Source organism: Pelmatolapia mariae, linkage group LG14 (genome assembly GCF_036321145.2).
Source record: "Pelmatolapia mariae isolate MD_Pm_ZW linkage group LG14, Pm_UMD_F_2, whole genome shotgun sequence".
NCBI classification, from domain to species: domain Eukaryota; kingdom Metazoa; phylum Chordata; class Actinopteri; order Cichliformes; family Cichlidae; genus Pelmatolapia; species Pelmatolapia mariae.
In genome coordinates this window covers 6,110,946-6,133,599 of record NC_086239.1, presented here as the reverse complement: position 1 = coordinate 6,133,599, position 22,654 = coordinate 6,110,946, and the positions used below count along the sequence as shown (strand labels likewise).

The 22,654-nt window shown below is 39.4% G+C and overlaps 1 protein-coding gene across 1 annotated transcript in view; it reads right to left on the bottom strand.

Annotated features, from left to right (window-relative positions):
* The window catches only part of lrrc75a (leucine rich repeat containing 75A), a 63,034-nt gene that overhangs the window by 16,541 nt on the left and 23,839 nt on the right, over nt 1–22,654 (bottom strand). Inside the window, exon 3 of the mRNA XM_063493569.1 lies at nt 13,955–14,067. Within this exon, the coding sequence (XP_063349639.1) occupies nt 13,955–14,067 (113 nt within the window). The remainder of the gene's footprint in view (nt 1–13,954; nt 14,068–22,654) is intronic.

The window sequence follows — 22,654 nt, the reverse complement described above, 5'->3', positions numbered from 1 at the left end:
GCCTCATGACTTGTGATTAAGAAGTTGTCAACCAGTGAGCGTGCTGTTCACAGATCCACCCCTCGCTCACCACATCTGCTTATGCAAATGCTACCAAGAAACCGAGCAAGGACTCTTTTTCTAAGAGAGGAGATTTAAACTATTTAAACTTAAAGCCAAGATCTACATGACAGTCATACGGCCGGTGGCCCTATATGCAACGGAATGCTGGCCAGCCACCAAGAAACACGAGCAGATCCTCAACGCTATGGAGACAAAGATGCTCAGGTGGATGGTGCGCTTAACCCACCTGGATCGTGTGACAAACGAAGATGTTCGAAAACGAGTCGGAGTTGCCCCGATTGAAAAGAAGATGAGGGAAGCGCACCTACATTTTGACACGTCATGCTCAGCGAGGAGGATTCGGTGTCAAGAACAGCCCTCCGACCGCGAGGAAGACCAAAGAACCGGTGGATGGACGCAATCACCGAAGACATGCACGCAGTGGATCTCACCCCAGAGGACACTCAAGACTGATCCAAATGGAGAAGACAGTCACGCAGCGGAGCCCTGTATCTCAACTGGTAACAAGGTTTTTCAGGCACTTCATGAATACTTTTGTAGGAGTCTCAGAGTGAGACAGAAGGGACTTCTGCCATTTGTAACTTTGAAAACTTGACTAAAGAAAGGGAAAACACGCAAAAGCGTAGTATGGCCGTTCGTTTGGAGGAATGCTAGCAACTTGCTGCTTAGCATAGTGCCACATTAGCAGCTAAAGACACACACATTTCCCTCAGGAATTCATACTAGACCTTATTTAAGACTTAAGGCTTATTTAAGCCTTTGTAAGACTCTGTTAACCTTCCTCTACAGTCACAGTCTTCATCACCAGCTCATCTATATAATGCTTTAAACAAAAGCAACATCGATGGAGCGTGAAAGGATACAAGCTGGCAAATCGATGACTTCCTACAGGTGGGAAAATGGGTTAGAAACAAGAACGGATATTTTCCAATAATTGCCTCTTCTCTGTCTGACAGGTGATTCTGTCAAGTCACGCTGGCCATTCGTGTCTTTATCATCTGCTCTTGCTGAGTGTACCTTCAAATATCAGAATGTCACATGTTTGCCACTCATTGTTCAGATTGGCTGAACAATGAGTGAAGCTTTCTTAATTTTTTACATCTCCCCTGACATACAGAAATCTAAATATATGCAATGGTAACACCCTCTCTGCCTGGTTTTGCCTCCTGTTGAGGTGAAGCAGACGAAGGAAATATAGAGTCAAGAAAGGCCAGGGCGAGGCACAGACAACCTGAGTCAACACTCAGCTTCTCTCTGGGCTGGCTGTCAGAGCTCAGGTGGGAGGCAGCCTATAAATCTGTTGGCAGGGCAGCGACACCCAGCCAGTCAGCAGGCGGCAGACACATGGCTGGCAAAGAGACCGGTACAGAGACAGACGGACAGAAAGGAGAAGACTGAGAAAAATAGATGGCAAGACAAGGTACAAGGCGTGCTACTGTCTGAGGTTTGTGTGTGTGTGTGTGTGTGTGTGTGTGTGTGTGTGTGTGTGTGTTCCTGTCTAGCTATCTTTGTGAGGACCGAAATCTGCATTCTACTATACTTGTGAGAACCAGCAGTCACTTGTGAGGACACACAACCCAGTCCTCACATTTTTGAAGGCATTTAAAGGCATTTTTGAGGCTCAAAATGGGGTTTTAGTGTCAGGGTTACAATTAGGTTATGGTTAGGTTTAGGGTAAGGGTTAGGGTTAGGCATTCCTTTTTAATGGTTAGGGTTAGGGTAAGGGGCTAGGGAATCCATTATGTCAATGAGGGTCCTCACTAAGATAGCTGAACGGGGTTGTGTGTGTGTGTGTGTGTGTGTGTGTGTGTGTGTGTGTGTGTGTGTGTGCAGGCAGGTTAGTGTGTGTTTCCATGGCAAAGAGTGCTGTGGTCAAGCAATACCTCTGCAAGACCTCATTATTTCCCTTTCAACATCATGAAAACCAAACGAGCCATTTGGAAAAAACACAACAAAGGACACAAGGGAGACAAGACAGACAGAAACTCAGGTCTGCGTTCAATTGGTTGGCATACAGGAAGTTGTTTACACGCTGGTTACTGTAACTAGTCAGTGTCTTGCCAGGTAAAGTTTTATGACTAGCTGCTTCTAAATCACTGTGGGATCCACACAGTCCATATGACTGCAGTGCAGTAAGTGTTCAGATGCTAGTTTTACTAGCAGTGACTTTAATCCTCTAAGTCTAACACATTCTGAAAGTGTGCAAATTGTATTGGTAGAATTTGTGTCTTTCTGAGAAACACTGTGATTGCAATTTCTTCAGCTAATAAGAGTACGCTGCCAAAAATGAGGTGCTAAAACAATCCCTTTCATATATAGTTGCATAGTGTTTGCAGCCTGCCTGGATCCAGTCAAGGCTGCAGGCCAGAAACTTAATACCACAACCCCACTAAGTCATGACAGTAGATTGTTATTTTAAAATTTTGATTATGAGCTCTACATGTTTGGCAGTAAACATTTTTTCTGTTGTGGTGTGGAGGTATATGAAATGAAATATGGATATAGTACCAATATTTTAACACGTCCTGTAACTGTTCTTTTTATGCTTTCGTACAGCTGTGATTACAGATTCTGACCTACTCCATGCATTTGTATTTTAAGTTTAATCAGTTTGCTAAAAAGAAAAAAATACAACAAAATAAAAATGTAATATAGCAAAGATAAGTTATGCTATTTGTATATGTGCAGTACTTTGTGAACCCTGGTTTATTTAAATTGCTTTAAAAATGAAGGCTGCATGGTATGGAAATATGGCACAAATGTCCAGCATAAATTACTCATGTTAAATTGCACAATTATCGGCATCCTACAGAGCTCCCCGGATAACACCATTTCAGATTAGCAGGTAAGCTAAAGGACGAAGAGCAGCCAGTGTGGTCCATGTTCTGCTATCCTCTATGCTGTTGCATGCTGGGGGAGCAGGCTGAGGGTCGCAGACGCCAACAGACTCAATAAACTGATCTGTAAGGCCAGTAATGTTGTAAGGACGGAGCTGGATTCCCTTAATGTGGTGTCGAATGTTGTCCAAGATAAAGACAATTTTGGATAATACCTCCCACCCACTCCATGACATGCTGGCTAGCCACAGGAGCACGTTCAGTGAGAGACTGAGATCACCAAAAAGCACCACTGAATGACACAGGAAATCATTCCTGCCCGTGGCCATCTCCCTGTACAACTCCTCCATCTAATACACTGTAAACACTGCAATAGTTACACCCTTTTTGCACATGCTCTTTCTACTCTGTAATATTCCTGTCAACATTCTTGATATTTATTATTGAGTGATTTGTATATATTGTTCTATTTCTTAAATTTCTTAAATCTGTAACATATTGTATTATTAAATAGTCTAGTCTGTTTCTGTTACCTGTTATTTATACTGGAGCAACTGTAACCTACATAATTTCCTTAGGGATTAATAAAGTATGCTGATTCTGATGCTGATTAATAATTAAAGCAACATTTTTAGATAAAGTATCTAACAGTATTTTATGTCATTCTTATGGCATATCTACTCCAAGGCTCTTCTTCTGCATGCACATTTTCAGGAGCTGAAATCAGCGGAGGACCATCGGTTTAAAAAAGCTATCTACAATGTCTATCAGAGTCTAGCAAAGCAACCTGTAAATGAATCACAACACTTTGACTAATAACTTTATGACTACGTTTTTCTTTTCCAAATAACCAACAGATATCATGACAATACTGCTCTCAATGATACTATCTCAGTATCAGCAGTGATACTCATGAAATTTGACATTTTGGCGCACTGATGGGAAAAAAACAAGACAAAAAACAAAACTAACCTGTGTGTTACACATATTGTATTAGGTGTTTTAACCTAATACCCTAACTGATGCAGTTAGAAATGAGCAAACATATTGAACATATTGAAACTAAATGACTTTGGCCATATCCACACTAATACGTTTTCATTTGAAAATGCATCTTTTTCTCTCCGTTTTGGCCTTCCGTCCACACTGAGTTGGCATTTTCACTAAAGGTAAATGCAGCGTTTTGAAAACGCTCTCCAAAGCAGATACATTTGAAAACGTCGTTTTCGCATCGCATTGTGGTTTGCGAACCCGGAGCCTTTTCGAAAACGATGACACACTTTAGTCATGTAACAAATTAAACTAAGATAGCAGAGGACATTACACAGCAGTTGTTTTGTTTGCTCTCAATTTTGACAGAACTATTAAAGATTAATATTAGTTTGTACAATTCTCTTCCACTTTTGCAACTTTGTACTTTTGTGTTACTCACAGCAACAACTCCAACTCATTGTTAGTCCATTTAAAAAACTCTGTGCTTTTCCTCAACATTTTGCCGCGACGTTTCAAAGAGCCGGAAAGTAAATAAACGGCAGACAGAAATGAGGCAGGTTGAATCGGCTTGCGTTTTACGCATGCACAGTACTAGAACATAAGCGTTTTTGGCCGTTTCAATGTGGACGCACATGAAACGGTCGTGAAAACGACTGCAAACGATAGTGTGGACGTGGAGCGTTTTCAGACGAAAACGCCGTTTTCAAATTTATCTGGGCTAGTGTGGACACAGCCTTTGTGTATGGCCTTTAAATTTGACACCAGAGGTCTGTGTTCATTTTCTGTTCCATTTATTTTACTTTACCGAGAGAGGTTAATTTACCCATAATTTAACGTAAGTTTACTACTAGTAGTTATGAAGGCCAAAATTAAAAAGCAAACAAACAAGATTTCATTGACAGAATGAAGTAGCTGTGTTAGTAAACTGGCCTAAAGCTCTTAATGTTTAGTGATGATATTTGTGCCGAGTGCGAGCTGTTGAGTTTTTCTCTTCTGTCTCCTGGCTGATTCTTCCCACCCAGAGCACAACTTCAACCAAACACAGCTGAGAGGCATGTGAAGATGCCTCTTTTTGAGGCATGATGTCTTGTTCTAATGTGGCTAAAAAAGTAAGCAGACCCTGAGAATATACGCTGTCACATTGTTTACCTCACAGTTTTCTCTGCGGGGGTTCAAACCTCAGAGTAAAGCAGAGAGGATGTCTGCTGGCTGCTCCGCACATTCAGCTGTGCAGCTGCCTCGTTTCAGACCACTGAGAGGACTTACTGAGGACACTGAAAGGAGCTGTTGTTAAGCAGCCAGACAGCTAACAGTAAGCCTTCACAACTATTCTCGATGAATAGACAATAAAAAAAGTGCCAGCCGTGATTTACATTTTATATGCAGTCATTCTGTATAGCAGCAATGACTGCTGAAGTGTCTTTAACTACTGTCATCTCACAGAAAATTCAAATCAGCTCGGATAAACAGAGCTGCAAGGAGTGCTGTGCAATACAGCAAGTTTGGTACCGATCCGGTGTCAAGTAAATACAGGGTCAGATACAAACACTGACACCAATCTAGGAGTCTAATAACTTTTATGATATTTCATCTGAAAGAAAAAACTACTTTTCAATCCAAGAGGAAGAAGTAGTTTTCTTGGAGGCTCACCAGCTTTTCAAAGTTTCCTTTACGTATGAAAAACGCTCGGCTTTACAGGTTAGACGTGTGAAAGAGTTAGTCACTTCTGAGTCATGATGTTGGCTGCTCTTATGTGTTTAACATTAGGTGGAGATTACATCAAGTATTCTGGAGATTTTAAACTCGCTTCAGAAATGATTAAAAATGTCATCTGTAAACAGACATTAAAAAGCATGTTTACAGCCTGGTCAAAACAGAGCTTTGGTACCTATAGCTCAGGGCTGCACAATCCATTGAATTTTGATTCTAATCACAGTTTCGAGCTTCCCATAAGTTAAATTAACACAATCAAGACAAAAAGCAAATCAAGCGCTTCCTAAACCAGCGCCTGATCATGTGACTGCATGTGAGCGCTAGCCCCTTAAAGTGGAATATCATCCACTGTTTGAAAATACTTTACATTTATGTAATGTTAACCAAGGTCAAATTCCAGGCAATGTTGTAGAGTTTTGCCTGCGTCAGAGAGCATCTAACTTAATCAACCGTCTGAAAACACATCACAAACTGCAGCATAACCAACGCATGAAGGGCAAGAAAAACAAAGCAATGCTTATGTGAATTATCCAACATGAACTCAGATGCCCATAAAAAGTGGTTCTGTACAATGCATGCATATGCATCCAGCTCACAAAGACAATCACCAATCAATTAGACAATCAGCCGTAATCACCAATCAATCACGTTCCATTTAGCCAGAGATATGTGCCCAATAAACATGGAGAGTAACAGAGGATTCAGGGAAATGGTCAGCGTGATGGACAAAAGATATGTTGTTCCCTCGTGCAATTGTTTTTCCAAAGTGGCAATACCTGAAGTGTTTACAAAACGTCACAGGGGAAAAGGAGGGGAATCTCACAGCCGTTGAGTGCTACGAGTTTTATTCACATCCATCATGCAGGTACAATGGATGGATATTTTGGCTTCAAGGAGATGATCTAAGGTCAGGTGACCTCACATTATTTGTCTGCAGAGATAAAACACAATTGCTTGAAAAGTTTGGAATGAATCGTTTTTGCTTCTTTTTTTTTTTTAGTGATATTGATAATATAGCATTATTATCACCTTCAACATCTGTCCTGTTTGGCAGTTGTAACAAGCAGCAGAGTCACGGTCTGAGTGTTTTGTTGTGCCAAATTTATTTGCTTTCCCAGGAGGAGCACTATGGACTTTTGATGGAGGTTAGCGCTCTCGGAGTTCTTCAGATTTTCTTTATGTTTTTCTTTTTATCTCCTTTCGATGCGCTGAATTTAGACAAATAAGAAGGACTGATTTTTTCTCAATGCAAAGATTTGTGCATTAGTAGGAAAGTCGCACCACGTGGATGTGAAAGCAGTGTTTATGTGACAGTGCAAAACTATACAGAGCTGATGTGATTTGAAATTGGAGGCAAGTTTTCTTCATGGACAGGTGTGCAGACATGGGCAGCTGTAGCTGAACACTGCCTGCTGCACAGTGAGTTAACTGATTTATAACTCATCCCTCTGGAGTCAGGAGACTGTTTAATGGCCTAACCATACAGCAGACACAGAAGCAGAATAAAAGTCTGTACCTCTGTTTTAGTGGTCACAAACCATGGGCTATACCCAGATAGACAGTACAGGAAACACACATGGCCAAACCACAAGGTAAGGCAAGAGACTAAAATAAGTCCCACACCCCATCCAAAAAGAAAGAAATGGGAAAAACCTTACGAGGATAAAGTGAAAACAGAGGAGAAAACTGGTAGCAGGTCATAAATAGGAAAATGAAGTTTGGCAAAATTCTGAGACAGTCTGACAAAGGAACAAAGGAAAACATGGCTGCTATTGTACTGGGTGAGCAATTAACTGACTGGAAACAGTCGCGGCAGAAAATTGGTGTGAAAAATAAAAACAGAAGGAAGCAGAACTTGCAGCAATAAAACATGGAAGCTAATTTAAAAATAAAACAGGGAATGATTATGGAGTCCATGTGGTTTGTTTGACAGATATCTGTCTAGATTCACTGATCTGTAATTCTCATGGTGTCAGTGCGTTTTCTCTGCAAAAAAAAAAAAAAACACTGGTAAGGTGTAATTCATAATTTAAAGATACTCCAAGTGTAGAGAGTTTTAACCATCTCTTCACTAAGAAAATACTAAAGCTCGGCTTAGCTTACTTCTAAACTTTGCACAAAAAGTGAGGACAGTTTTGTCCCTAAATGATGCCACGATGTATCTGTGGGTTCAGCAGCAAAGTTGAGTATATGGGTTGCTTGCCAAAGCTCTGCCAATGCCAAACAATCAACACAACCACATTGGCTGACTTTCAACAAATGTTGGTTGAAGAATGGGATGAGTGTGAAGAGTGTGAAGCTGGTGACCAGCATGAGGAGGAGGTGCCAAGGCCGTTGTGGCATGTTGTATGGCACTTCCACATGCTACTGAGACCTGCTGAGAGTTGTTCGTGGGTACAACCTACATACTCAGAACTCTATCATTACATGTTCTACCTGAAAGATTCAGACAATACACTGGCAAAGCATACCACACCCGCACCCTAACTCATTAACAGCCAATTGCTGTAGGAATTTACAACATGTAAGAATTCAGCTTCAGCAGAATTCAGGAAATTCACTAAAAAGAGTTTCAGTTGCATAGCTGTCCTTTTAACTGGACACCTGAGTAAAAGCACAAGCCGACCAGGGTTTTTACACAGCTGGAAACAGCTGCTGCATGGATCACACACAGAGACACAGGTGTTCTTCAGCACCATCAGAATTAACAGCCCAGTCTGAGACCAAAATTTCACAGAAAAGCAATCTGTTTGTGTTCATGAACAACATTTTGTTATGTTTTTTTCCACGGCAGCACTAGTTTTTTTTTTTTTTTTAAATTTATTCCAACAGGAAGTATGCAGACCATATGTTTTTTTAGATAAAGCATGCCATCACCATGGCAATCAAGAAAACACAGCTTTAAAAGGCGTAGCAGTCTGAACCACAATCTTTTTATACTTGAACCTAAGCATCTCTTTCTAATATGCTAATTCCAAACAATTTGTTTTTAATGCCCAACTCTAACTGATGAACACAATATGAATGAATAACTTATTAAAAACAACATAAATAAAAGGTACTTTCAGCTGATGCCTTACTTCCCAAGGGGTCGCCAAAGTGGATGTGGCTGCATGTTTGATTTAGTACAGATTTTATACGAGATTCCCTTCCTGATACTAGCTTTTATGACCCACTGAGGTTGAGCTTGTGTCTCCTCATGGATTCCAACTAGGGATCTTTCATGTGTAAAGCGAACGTATCAGTCACAATACAAATGGTATTTAAAAATCTGTGACTTGTATGACTCAACATCTGACTGCGATGTGAACGGCAAAATCATATGTTCCGACATTTTTTTTTACATTTTACAAAGTGGAAAATGTAAAACTGTGGCCGTGACATGTCGACATGTGTGCTTCACTTGTCAAAAGTCAATTAGTGATGATTGTTATAGGAATATTGGGTAAATAGAATAACAGGACCCTCTTTGCTTCACAGCATTATGACAGCATGATAGTATTATGTTAAAAGCGTTAAAATGTAGCTAACAAAAAATGATGTAACAACTTAAAACAGCTCAAACCAAAGAGCGAACAGCAAAGCAGGGCTGAAAAATACTGCACTTTCCTGGAGTGACTGCTTGAGTCTTTGTAACGAATGTCTTTGAAAGTGAGTCAATTGCCCAATGTTAAAAAACTTCACTGCATTAAAAAGCATGTTTACAGTGGTGTACAAAAATTGTTTTGGTGTCTATAGCTTTCCCATTCATACCAACTGTATGGGTTCAAATTCAGAATCAGAATAAGAATCAGCATACTCCCTACGGAAATGATGTGGGTTACAGTTGCTCCAGTACAGTAACAAAAACAGACTAGACTATTTAACAATACAATATGTTAAGATTTAAGAAATAGCACAATATATACAAGTCACTCAATATTAAATATCAAGGATTGACAGATGTGATTATAAATAAATATCAAGAATATTGACAGCAACATTACCGAGTAAGAAAAGAGCGTGTGCAAAAAGGGTGTAACTATTGCAGTGTTTACAGTGAATTTGATGGAGGAGTTGTACAGAGAGATTCCTTTAATATCTTCAGGTTAGGGGCCATCTCTGATTGACACTTGTATGGGCACAGGCAGATTTAGCTAACTGTTGTATGCTAGGCCTCACTTCTTCTAATTCAAATGACAGAACTGGGCTTCTCAGTATTGTAATGAAATATCTGACAGATAATGTGGCTTGCTGGCTTGCTACCTGACATACATAAAGCATAACATATCTCATGTTTTGCCAGTGCTGGCTCCTTTGTGGCTCTTACTCCTACTAGAGAAAGAAGCTAAACAGAGCTCTTATCTGTCTGTCAGTAGGTTACTGCAAATGAGTAAGAGTAATTTATCTTTGTTGAAACCACACTGTCACTGATAATGCATTAAATAACAGTAACATTAGTAAAAAAATAAAAATAAAAATAGAGAGAGAGAGAGAGAGAGCTTCCTAAAAGGTTCACATTCAGATGTTTTAATCCACATCAACACCAAGGCTAGATTGTGTAATGTCATCAGATTTCACAATAGATGTTTTTCTTTCGAGCCATAATCCAATCCAGTGTTGATTAGATTACAATCGACCACCTGGACCAGTATTAATGTCCCCTTCTCTAGAGATTTAAATTCAAATGAGTCTTAAGAGACATTCCTCCTAGTTGTCACCCAAGAACTGTTTTTTGGTTCCTGACAGAAAATGGAGCTTAGAATGGAATTAGTATGGAGACGTATTGTGTGTGTGTGTGTGTGTGTGTGTGTGTGTGTGTGTGTGTGTGTGTGTGTGTGTGTGTGTGTGTAGGAGGGAGGGACGGTTTGTGGTCTGTACAAATAGATGACTCAATCTCTGCCCTTGCCCTGAGCCTCAGTGTAAATGGACCCCGCCTCTCCTCTGGCTAATCACTCCGACTGGAGTTCATGACAGCCTTAAGTGCCGACTGCACCGCTGTGTTATTAAATCCAATCCACCAGTCAGGAATTATTTAGGGTGATTACCAAATTTATTTTAATTTTCATCTTCAGCTATCACTTGGTTGCATTAAAGCGGAGGCACGGTGACTTTTGGGCTCGCTCAGATAAAAGGAGAGCAACATATCATTTTAGCTGACCGTGAAGGCAATGACACACATAGACACACTCACTCCTGAAGACACTCACCAAGGGTTCAATCTTATGGCCCATATTGAATTACGTCTCTCCACTCCTGTGGCGCAAACTGCTTGGTAGAGGAGGTGACACCTTGCATTTATGCTAACAGCCGAAGAGAAGAGATTGCAATTTCCTGCTGATTCTCCTTTCTCACAGCAGTGGGGATCCTTTCTGCTAAACCATCCCACTACAACGTCAGTCTTCCACCATCTGCTCCCACCAGGCTACATTTTATAGCAAGTCTCAATTTAGGTTGTGCAACATGACAGAGAGATTAACTTTGCAGCTGAAGGGCTAAAGTACAGAGACACACAACTTTCCAAGTTTTTAGGATAAAAATAACCCGATTCAATGATGCAATGATGGATACAAATATCATTATAGAGTAACTTTTTAATCATCCATCTACCTTCTACTGCTTTGCAGATCCAGGCCAAGGGAGCTGCAGTCTAAAGACTGGCCTCTGCCTTCTCGGCCACCCCCTGGTACAACAATGTTGACTGAGATAAAGTAAGCAAAGGGCTAAACAGCAAACCGAACATGGTTACAGGTCACAGGATAATATTTATTACTGATTAAATCTCCCTTAAATGCTATACAAACATTCAGACATCACTGCAGTTGAGACGCCTCAGCACAGTGCTGCTTCTTTTCCCTCTATGGGAGTTGAGGTGTTAGCCTTTAAGGATGTTGTGGGCTGAAATGAGAGAGGCCTTGAGCAGTCTGAGTGCTCTAAAGACAACATATGCCCCAAGGTTCTAACAAGCCCTTGCCTATAGAGCGAACTCTTTTTGGGCGCTTCGGCTGCAGGCTCATCCTGTAGGTCACTACCAACACTTTGAGGTTACAGGTAAAGGTAGGAAATTGATAGCTTGACCTTGAAACTCAGCTTTCTTTTTACTGCAATGAAATGCTACATCATCCACATTACTGCTGGGACTTATTCCCACACTTTTCCAGCATCTGAACTATGTGAAAGTGTTAGAAGTCAGTTTGTTTGTCCAAGCACACAGAGGATTTTTCAAGGTCAAATCCTGGTTATACTAAAGGATTCTGAGGGCACAGCATTCATAAACTAGATCACACTCAGGGTGGCTGGAGGTGATCACGCTTTCAGAAATCCATCACTTTGATTATCTGAAACATGGAAAAGAAAACCATAAAGAATACAGAATTCCACATTTTAAAGTTATTATTGTAACATTAATTTTTTCAGTAAATTTTGGAACAAAAACTGACCTGAAACATCAGGTTTACGTAGTGCAGCTTACTAAAAGTGGTAAGATGCCAAAATTAGAGAAAGTTCCAGATGCTGAGGCTGCTGCGATGTTCCAAATCTGCCAAGAGCTCCCAGTGGTGGCAACAATTTGTTGACCTGATTCATAAAATTAAAAAACAACCTACAGTACATCTGTCAGTATATAACTGATGTGCTCATACACTTGGTTACATGTACTTCTTCTTAGTTAAATCTGTAGTTATCAAGCTCAGCTCTCTCTTTTAATGTATGCTTTTCATTGTTTAATTGTAACCTCTGCTGTCTCTCTCTGTCCTCTTATGGTCGCGGTCGGGCCTGATGACACATGACCTGATATCCCAGTGTTGGTCCAACATCATCATAACTTTGGTTGAGGATCAAGATTGCAACTGACCAATGTGATGTTAACAGTTAACATTAGCCAAGAAGTTAGCTAATACTTTAAAAAAAAATTATTACTAGAAAACCAACATGAGTAACCTAAATTTGATAAACTTGATAAAAATATTTATTATAATGTATAAATGAATAAAGAAAACAATTGAAATGCCGATTATTTCTTCCAGAAGAAATTTTTATATTCCTACATTCCTGCAAAGCTATGACATCACAACAATGTTGATCCTGAAAAAGCACATTATGATGCTGCAGGGATATCAGATACGTCAGCTGCCGACAGTCATTTAACACAGCTCTGTGTTAAATGAATATTGGCAGGCTCTATAAAATTTACAGAGATTGTATTTATTGGTAAAATAGTTACTGACAGCACAACCAAGATTAAAGTGGAGTGTAGAGAGGAGCTGAGAAGGGACAATTCAAGTAAAAAAATATTAACTGAGTTGACGATTCAACAATAAAATAGTGACACGTCGCGACATAGCCAGAGGTTCAAAGGAAAGAGTTGTTGGAGTATTTCTTACAGCTCTTATATCCATAAGGTTTAGATTCAGAAGATTCTAGCCTTTGACTTGGACTCCTATATAAACCAAGTCAGACTCACCAGACATTTAAGAAAGTTCTAGATACTCCCTTTACCTTTCAAAACCAGAAGATTCAAATAACCTTTTTCCACATATGCAGCAGTGCACCCTAAACACCTGCAAACAGGCTTTGATTTATTAAAACAGTCCACAACAGGATTTAGCCTTTAATTTCCTTCTTTGATGCATTTTTGCTGATCTTTAACTGCACTTTGCAGATCAAGTATCACTACATGTTGTGCACCAGAGAGCAGAGAAGTGTATATATGCTTTGTATACAGTACATGAATTACCTTGAGTGTTTCATATATAGCACATTTACTGAGAAACTGCTGTGGTAATGCAGGACCCAGCTTATATTGGAAATTTCATTTCGAGAATTGCTTTAAAGAATTTAATCTTTAATGGCTGTACTGGAGCTGAGCCAAAGAAGCATATGGATTAGTAGTTTATACTTTGTGTTGATAACTGATTTGCATATTGTGTAACACTGCAGTGTAAATACAGACTTTCCACATGATGCAGGTGCAATGAAGAAGAGTGGTGAGAAAGCTAAGTGCTGAAATGCAAAGGGAATCAAATAAATTACTACACATACAGACTCGTATAGCAATATTTCCACTTTTAACTGGGACTGAAAGTCAGAAAAATAATACACAAAAACACAGCTCAGGAATTATGTATGAATAAAAACAATGATCTTCTGATAGCCACAGGGAAGCCGGCAGGCTAAGTGAGTCAGTGAAGGTGACACAGAGAGGAAAGATTTCATCTCCAACTGTGTTTGTGAGGGAGTGAAAAAATAAAGAGACACAGACATCACAGAGCTTTTCTTTGGCATCCAAAGGGGCAGCAGATGATGACACACTGGTGACACACTAGGATGTTAACAAAAACAGAGATACATGCTGTACGACACACACTCACCAGGCCTGAGGTTTCCTCTTGAGCAGGCCCTGTCTCCTCCATCGAGAGTGGGGGCTGAGATGGTAGGTCAGCTGACGACAAACCTTTTCCATCGCCCCAAGAGAGTCTCCCTCCTATTGAACACACACAGACAGAGGCACAAAATATCAGCTTAATTACAGACGGCAGCCAGAAAATAAGAAAAATTTTGCTTTGTAGCTTTATGTAGCTTTATTTTCACAGACATCAGTTCTATTGGCATTTACATGCCCAGCCAATGACAAAAATTAAGAACGAGCTAGCAAGTCAGCATACCAGAGGATACAGCTAACGGCATATTTATGTTTAAAGTGTAGTTTTTGCACCTTCTTGTTAGTGTGTGTGTATAGTATATTGTTGAAATTGTACTTTTCACTGCTCCTTGCGTAATTTATTTTACATATTTCCGAGGTGCTTTTTAAACCAAGCTTTGTAAAACAGCTTAGGCTAGAAAGACAGCCTGGCTCTCTTCCACAGCACGTCTTTTATCCTGTCTTCCTTTTCTTACACCAACCGGTCGTGAACCTGGTTCTGTCGGAGGTTTCTTCGTGTTAAAAGGGAGTTTTTCCTTCTCACTGTTGCCAAAGTGCTTGCTCATAGTGGTCATATGATTGTTGGGGTTCTCTCTGTATGTACTATTGTAGGGTCTACCTTACAATATAAAGCGCCTTGAGGCCACTGTTGTTGTGATTTGGCGCTGTATAAATAAAATTGAATTGAATTGAATACAAGATGTATACATTTCATACCACTGGAAAAAAATGCTCTCACGTTAGAATATTTATTTGTGATTTAACATTACATCACCTTGTATCAATTTCTGTATCTGTGCTGTCTTTGAGGTACCCTGATACCAGAGTGGTATCAGATACAAACATCTAGACCCACGCTATCACTGATGGCCTTTTTTGCCATCACTGGATTTCGCTAGAAAAACAAGTTGTGATATATTTCACAAACAATTCAAATGCAGTGTAGAGTAATTGGAAGCATACGATATTTAATGCTGCACTGATATGGCATTAGATAAAGAGTGTTACCAACAAAACAAAGCAATAGCTATCGATCTATCGTGGTTAACAACATTTCTGTTAATTTCCTGCATTCTTTTGTCAACAGGTCTTTACAGGTTAGTATAATAGACCTTATATAAGAGTTGATTTAGTTTCTGGGTCTAAAAAGCGAAGGCGATGTGGAAGTGTCTTAAATCTGGATACCATTTAATGACCTGCAGGGGTTGACGCATCTGCTGCCGAAGAGCTTCAGGTGTATAGAAGTGAAAACAACCCTCGGGCTCCATGCTCTGTGACCTCTGCAAACATTTCCTTGATGATCTTATGGGAGTCTTAAAGAGGATAAATCAAGGTTTGCTCATAAGCTAATGATTTATTAATCACAAGTTTGACAATGTATGTGCAGTGTCCCTCGCTTTCTCAGTCAGATCCATTTTTCATCTTGTCGGTTTCAAAATGCCAAGATAGCAGCAAAGTACTCAGTTTTAAGCTTCACAACTGGATTCACTAACCAATGGATGTCACAAAGGTTATGTCCTTGTTTAATATACTGTCCATGTTTGGGAGAGCCAGATCTTGGGGATTTCTATACAATAGTACATTGACATACTAAACATAAATTGCTGGCAAAGGAAAGAAATATATAACCCTTTGCTAACAAAGGACAAGAGGCCTGTTGGTGACTGTACATGTTTCTTCCCTGACCACAACCATAACATTTGATATCCCAGTGTCGGTGTTCTTCCCACATCATCATAATAATATTCGTCCAGGATCATTATTGCAAGTGACCAATGACATCTGATAATCCAGTTAGCATTAGCCAAGAACAAACAATAAACAAATCAACATGGGTAAATTGGTCTAACAGCAAACTTATTGTAAAATTAATAGAGAAAGCATTTGAAATGATTACCTCTGTCCCAAAAGAGAGTTTTATATAAACAAAGGCCCATTTTTCTTTTCCCCCCACATTACAAAGCCATGACATCACAACAACATGATTGGTCAGTTGCAGTGTTGATTCTAGACCAACACAGGTTACCAGTTCCACCTACACACCAGCCACCTAGCAAATCGAAATCTGAATTTCAGTTGTGTCTCATTTGCAGGAGCTCACAAGGATTTTAGGTTGCCAAGGAGCTGCCGACTGGTCCCTCAGCCAGTGTGGCTTTAATAGGCCTCTCCATAATGTATGTGCATCAGTCATTACTTATGAAGCTATTCCACATATGAACTCAAGTGATACATATGCATGTACATTTCAAACTGTATGCAACAAGTATATGATTTTGATGTCAATTACGGGTGTTACTAAGTTGACATGAGGAACAGAGAGGAAATGTCACGTCTGACATGGCATCACCACAGAATAAAAGAGGGCAGTGAGGTGTTACAGCAGCCAACAGGAACTGATATAATTCAAGGATACAAGGACCACTGGAGCAAAGAATTACTAAACACACGTTCTGTCAAGTTTCTGATATGACAGGACACGCACAGACACACACACAAGTCTGGGGACTAGAACTCTACAGGGTGTGCTGATTGGCTGCCCATAATCAAACCATTTGGTGCGCTGCATCACAATCACAGTGTGTCATTAAGTCTGAGTGTCTGAATTGCACCTTTACATTCAGTGTGGCACTCTAAAATGTTTTTCGATGAAACAGAAAAATGTCATGTACCAAGCATGTTCATGACTTTCTTACAATGGTACAGTCCTCCCAGGGCCTCGGATGAGTGACATGTAAAATTACATCTGTTGGTTGTGACGCAAAATAATGGTGACTCATAAATATAATTCCAGAGATGGCCTCTTAGTTTGTATCATAGAAACTAGGAAGCAATTTGAGAAACGGTGTCACCCAAACCCTCCACTACATCGTAGCTGTGTGTGTGTGTGAGACTTCCACCCACATTGAAATACATTTATTCAGGTGGTTAGTCAGGTCCCCTGTTATCCAGTACAAAACAGATGGTGGAGAGTTGGGGGATGAGGAGGGGGGCGTGGGGGTGGTAGGGTTGAGGGTGATGTCAAAAAAAGCTCTTCTATGTTCCTCTGTTGTGGGGTGAGGAAGGATGTTTGTGAGCGACTAGGTTAAAAACCGAAGGGCAAAAACTGGAAGGCGAAAAAGAAAAACTATGTTCTTGCTTTTGAAAGTTACTGACTTTCTGCCCAGAGGGGAGCTGATGGAAAAATTCATTTCTCAAATTAAATGAAGTGATAATGACTTCCTTTGAGAAACTGTGAACATGTTCTGCAAATGTATGTGTGGTCAAACATGGCAAAAACAAATTGAGAAGGCATATTTGTTGTGTAAATTCAGATTTTTTGATTCCCGCATGCTGTGACAGAACAAGCTCTTATTTTCGAGATTCAGCATGATAAATGTAACCCACAGTATTTTTTTTTTGTATCTTTTGTTTTGTTATATATATATATATATATATATATATACATACATACACATATGTATATGTGTGTGTATATATATATATATATATATATATATATATATATATATATATATGTATATATATATATATATATATATACATACACATATGTATATGTGTGTGTATATATATATATATGTATATATATATATATATATATATATACATACACATATGTATATGTGTGTGTATATATATATATATGTCACTTGGTGTGTTTTGTGTGTAAAAAAACCTTTGCCCTTTACTCCAAATCTGCACCTGAGTCTGTTCCGTCATTCGTGACATAAGCAATGTTGTAAATAAACGTGGGCTATAATTCATCCAAGGTGAAGTGCAGATGTTAAAGATGTTAATACAAAATAGCTAAACTGGTTCTACAAGCCAGGACAGGCTGGCTGTAGTTTTTCACATGATTGAGTTCTGTGAAAACATTTTGCACAGGGCCGTAGCTGATGGACTAATTGCAGCATTTTATATATATGTCATGTCACATGATCAGGTTTTTGTTTTAAATATTCTGAGTGAGTTTCGGTGTTGTTACAGTGTTGAAATTACAAGGTTGCTATTTTGATTTGCTTTCTTTTGGAAAAAACTTTTATTGATACCTAAACTGAAACAAATGCACACCTTATTAGCTTTCTGTTGTTCCAGACTGTAAGATACACTCTGTGACTTTTGATCTAATAAAAAGGCAAAAGTTTGAATTCAAGTTCATACTAACAAAGCACCCTCTTTCAGCTGCTCTCTTTTCACAAAGGGTCACACAGCAGATGGATCTACATCTTTGATCAGACACACATTTTTACACTGGACGCACACCCCAGGGTCTCCTCCCAGTCTCAAGCTGGGATTTTGAATATGTTAACCATTGCACTATGGAACTATCGTTCATACTAACCAACTATTATTATTTATAGGCAAATATTTGACCCTAACTTCTCCTTGTTTTTATTGTGTGGTCTTTTTTACTGGCACTCTTGGTATTTATTGTAAGAGTGGTCTCATGGTGTCAATAAAGCATGAGAGAATGAGAGAGAGCCTGTGTTGTTGGGAACAGCAGCAGTGTTCCAGCCTCACTGCATGCTTTCCACCTTTTCCTGCATCCACTTATCACAATTCCTTCATCTGTTCCCTCCTTCACTCTCTACTTCCTCTGTGTGTTGTGTTTTTTCCCTCTCCTTTTCCTTTCTTCATCCTCTGGTGTCCTGCTTCCCTCTCTCCTCTTCCTTGTTACATTATTGATGCAGAACACATCTGTGAATCTTTCCAGTCTCCAGAGAACTAATGACCTCTCCATCCTTTACTCTCCACCCCCACACCCCACCTCCTTTTATTTATCTGTCTGCCTCATCTCTACCTCTTCCCTGCAGGCTAGCAGCTGATGAAGTTAGTTTGCACAGTACAAATGGAACCATTACTTTGGTCCAATTTTTCATGCTCTGCCAAATGACCATTTCCTCTGTACTGCAGATGAATTGTTTGGATAATTCAATCTTATTGCTCTTGTTTCAGTGGTCAGGAGGTGCAGGGGAAGACCTAGCAGATAGCTGATTCGGAACAGTGGTTTGATCTCAGGGAGTTATCACTCATAAAGTCCTTGCAGATCTACCTACAGTACTGTGCATAAGTCTTGAGCCACCACTTATTTCTTTATATTTTGCTTTCAAGGAGGCAGAATTGGACATTCGCTGCTTTTTCACAAAGATCCAGTTTTAAACTGCATATTTAGGCACTTTGTTAACAGCAAATGATCACAAAAACACACAATTTGTTCCCATTTCTTCAGCTGATGCCACGAAAAATTCATCACTGTTGGCTTCCTATCAGCTTGAAGCAATCTGCCCATTCTCTGAGAGTGATTTCAGACATTTTCTCAGTTCCTGTCTTCAGAGGAGTGGTTATCACCGAGGTCGTCAAGGTCAACTTAATGATTTATTAGAGGAAAATTGACAAAACAAATGTATAAATTGAGCTATAACTATTAAACTATAATCTTATAAGTGTGCTGTGTATTGTCAGAATATATAAAGTGCCATATAAAGATTTATAATATCATGTCGCATTTGACCTCTATCCTCTTCTTCAAGGTCAACAAAATTATCCAAAGGTCAAAATGATAATAATGCTGTATAGAGAGCTATTTAAAACTATATTTCTTACTGCCATTGTTTGTATTTACATCATAAGGGAATCATAGGAAATGATCTATGGGGATTCTAGATATCACATTACTTTGGACCTTTGGCCTATGACATCTTTTTCAAGGTCAGAAAGGGTCAAGCTTTCATGAAATGTCTTTTATCTTTAAAGCTCTGTTTTTGTTTGCAGCCCAGAGGAAATGATACAGGTATATGGGGATTTACAGTATAGTTTTGCATCCACATATTATGTGACCTCTAGCCTCACTTTTACACATTTGGTTTTCTTTCAAGTTGAAGCTGACTTAGCATAAATAAAATCTGTTGCAAGGTTAAAAATCTTTCTCACATAATGTTTGTAATTATACTGCACATTTAGTTCGTAAAAACACATCTAATAAGCACATTAGTTCTGCTTGAAATGAAAAGCTCAGCACAGAAATGATTATTTTAGAAACTATAATTTCCTACTGGCTGTGACATTATGTGCTATGAGTCATTCTTTGTCAGACAAAATTAATGCTGAGCAATAATATCCTTGGCCATTACTAATAATCTCTTAGAAAGTAATATATTTTGTGTTTTTCATATATTTTCTGCCCTATACAAGTGGGTCGGTTCTGGGTCAGGTTAATTCTAATTCATTTATTAAATTTTGATGTTTTTGGATTAACATTTACATTTACATATTGTCTAAATGTAATAACATATTTATGGGAACAGCTTAATGGTTCTTTCTGTGATGTACACAGTCTTCCTGAGTATTCTTCCTAACCATGTCCATCCCTTTATGACCATAGTGTACCATCTTCTGGTGATTTCTTTCCAGCAGAATAGCGTTCAATGCCACAAAGCTCAGATCAACCCAAAATGATTATTGAACACACAGACAGAGAGTTCACTGTACTCAAATGGCCTCCACAGTCACCAGATCTCAATCCAATATTGCAATTTTGTGATGTAGTGGCACTTCATCCTGTGCAGCCAACAAACACTATCATAGCAAATTGGACCAGTTAATAAAATGTAAAAATTCACAGATAAATTGAAAGGCTTGGGAACTGTGACATAAGAACATTACAAAACCATTACAACATTACAAAAATTAAAGTGCTGTTGTATTCGTGTAAAACAACTAGTTAAACTTTCGCATTCTGTTGTGAACCAAGTGATTTCTCACATAATTGATGATTTGATGAAAATCACTGCTGGGGCAGACTGTGCCCATTTAACTTCCTTTTTTATGAAACCTGACATGGTAAGAGGTAATGCCCCGTCCACCCCAAAGTCTGACTCTTGTGATGCCTTTCTTTGTTAATGAGCTAAAAAGGTTGTTAAAGATTTGTTTACACTATACTCTAACTCCTCTATGTCACACACGTCGGTCAATGTGGTTAGTAAGAAACTTACAAGCTGATAAATCACAGAGCAGTTTGCTGGTTTGTTACTGCTTTCTCACCCATATTAGCATAACTGACCTCAGAGCAGCGAAAGCTAAGCCAGGAATGGCTCATCTAGCACCGTCAGTCTCCTCTCAAAGTGCACAGGTTTAATCTACAATGCCCAGGTAACAAAGAAAGCTGTCTGCTCCTCAGATTCTCCAGCTCCAGCTTTTTTTAATGACATAACTAAAACTATAGATTCCATTGGCTCAGAAACAAGCTAGCTTCCAAAGACCACACGCTAACTGCGGGTAAAAAATCACAAATTTACAGCATGGATGCAAAAGGAAGAAGAGGTTCTTTAGGGCTATGGTCACACTGCAGATCTTAATGCTCAATTCCAATTTTTTGATCAAATCCGATTTTTTTGTCTGCTTGTTCACACTACAAATAAAATGTGACAGCAAACGCGCTCTAGTGTGAACCCTCAAAGCGGCCCGCATGCGCAAAAGAAGACGTCACACAAAGACGGATTTAATGCAACATGACCATTCAAACAGCAGTCGCTTTCTAAAACATCAGATATGTATCGGATTCAGTACCACATACGAAAGTGACCCAGGTCGGATTTGAAAATATCGGATTTGTGCTGTTCACACTGTCATACCATGATCGGATATGGGTCGCATAGGGTCAATAAAGTCGGATTTGATGCGCTTTCGCCTGCAGTGTGAACGTAGCCTAAAGGACTGAATGCAGCGACTGAGTTCATTTGGGTATGTTTCTTGCTTGTTCTGATGAACATCCATGCTTGAATGTGCGAACTAGCAACACTGTAAAACCTACTATGTGTGATCTTTTAAATCATAATGAAATCACCTTTCATCATCATGCTTTTAGTCATTTTTAGTGATGAGCTCATACCATAGTGAGGCATCCATTGTCTGTCCACATTTCACTTTAAGAGTTACTACACCTCTTAGAGTACTGGTCAGAATTTAATCAAACTTACACACAGTCCTTACCTGATGGGTCTTTACTTGTATCGTGCTAAAAGTCAAGCTCACATTTATCATTTTACTGAAATATATAATTGCATTCATGAGCACATCACTGCAACATAAATGATATTCTGGTTTGGGTAATAACTGAGATCTGTGGTAATAATTTTGTCATGGTCCAAGGTGTATGCCTTCTCCGGCAGGGAGGTCTGTAAACCTTTCCACGTGTCCCTTGTTGTTGCCATTTTGTTTTGTGAGCGTGTCTGCAGGTGGCACACAATCACCCGCTCTCCGATCAGTCTTCATCCTCAATCAGACTCTGCAGCATTTCAAACCCAGCTTCTCCTCCACTCCTTGCCAATCTGTCATATCTGCTAGCATGATACATGCACATGATAGTGAACTGTAAGGCTCAAGACTTCAATAAATATACCTGATTCTTGGTTTAAGAACTATAATCCAGCTTTGCCCAGCTGCCAACTCTCTCAAACCCATATCTGCACCTTCCAGTCCAATCTGCCAGCTAAAGTAAAATAAATTCTTTACGCTTGGACTCAGCGGGTTGCTCTTTGGTCTCTGCTTGACAGTCAAGCAGAGACCAAAGAGAGCAAATGTTTTAATAATTCAAGGGAATGGACTGGTAAACTCTATGAAGGCTTTAGAACCAAAGAAACAGCAAGAAGGA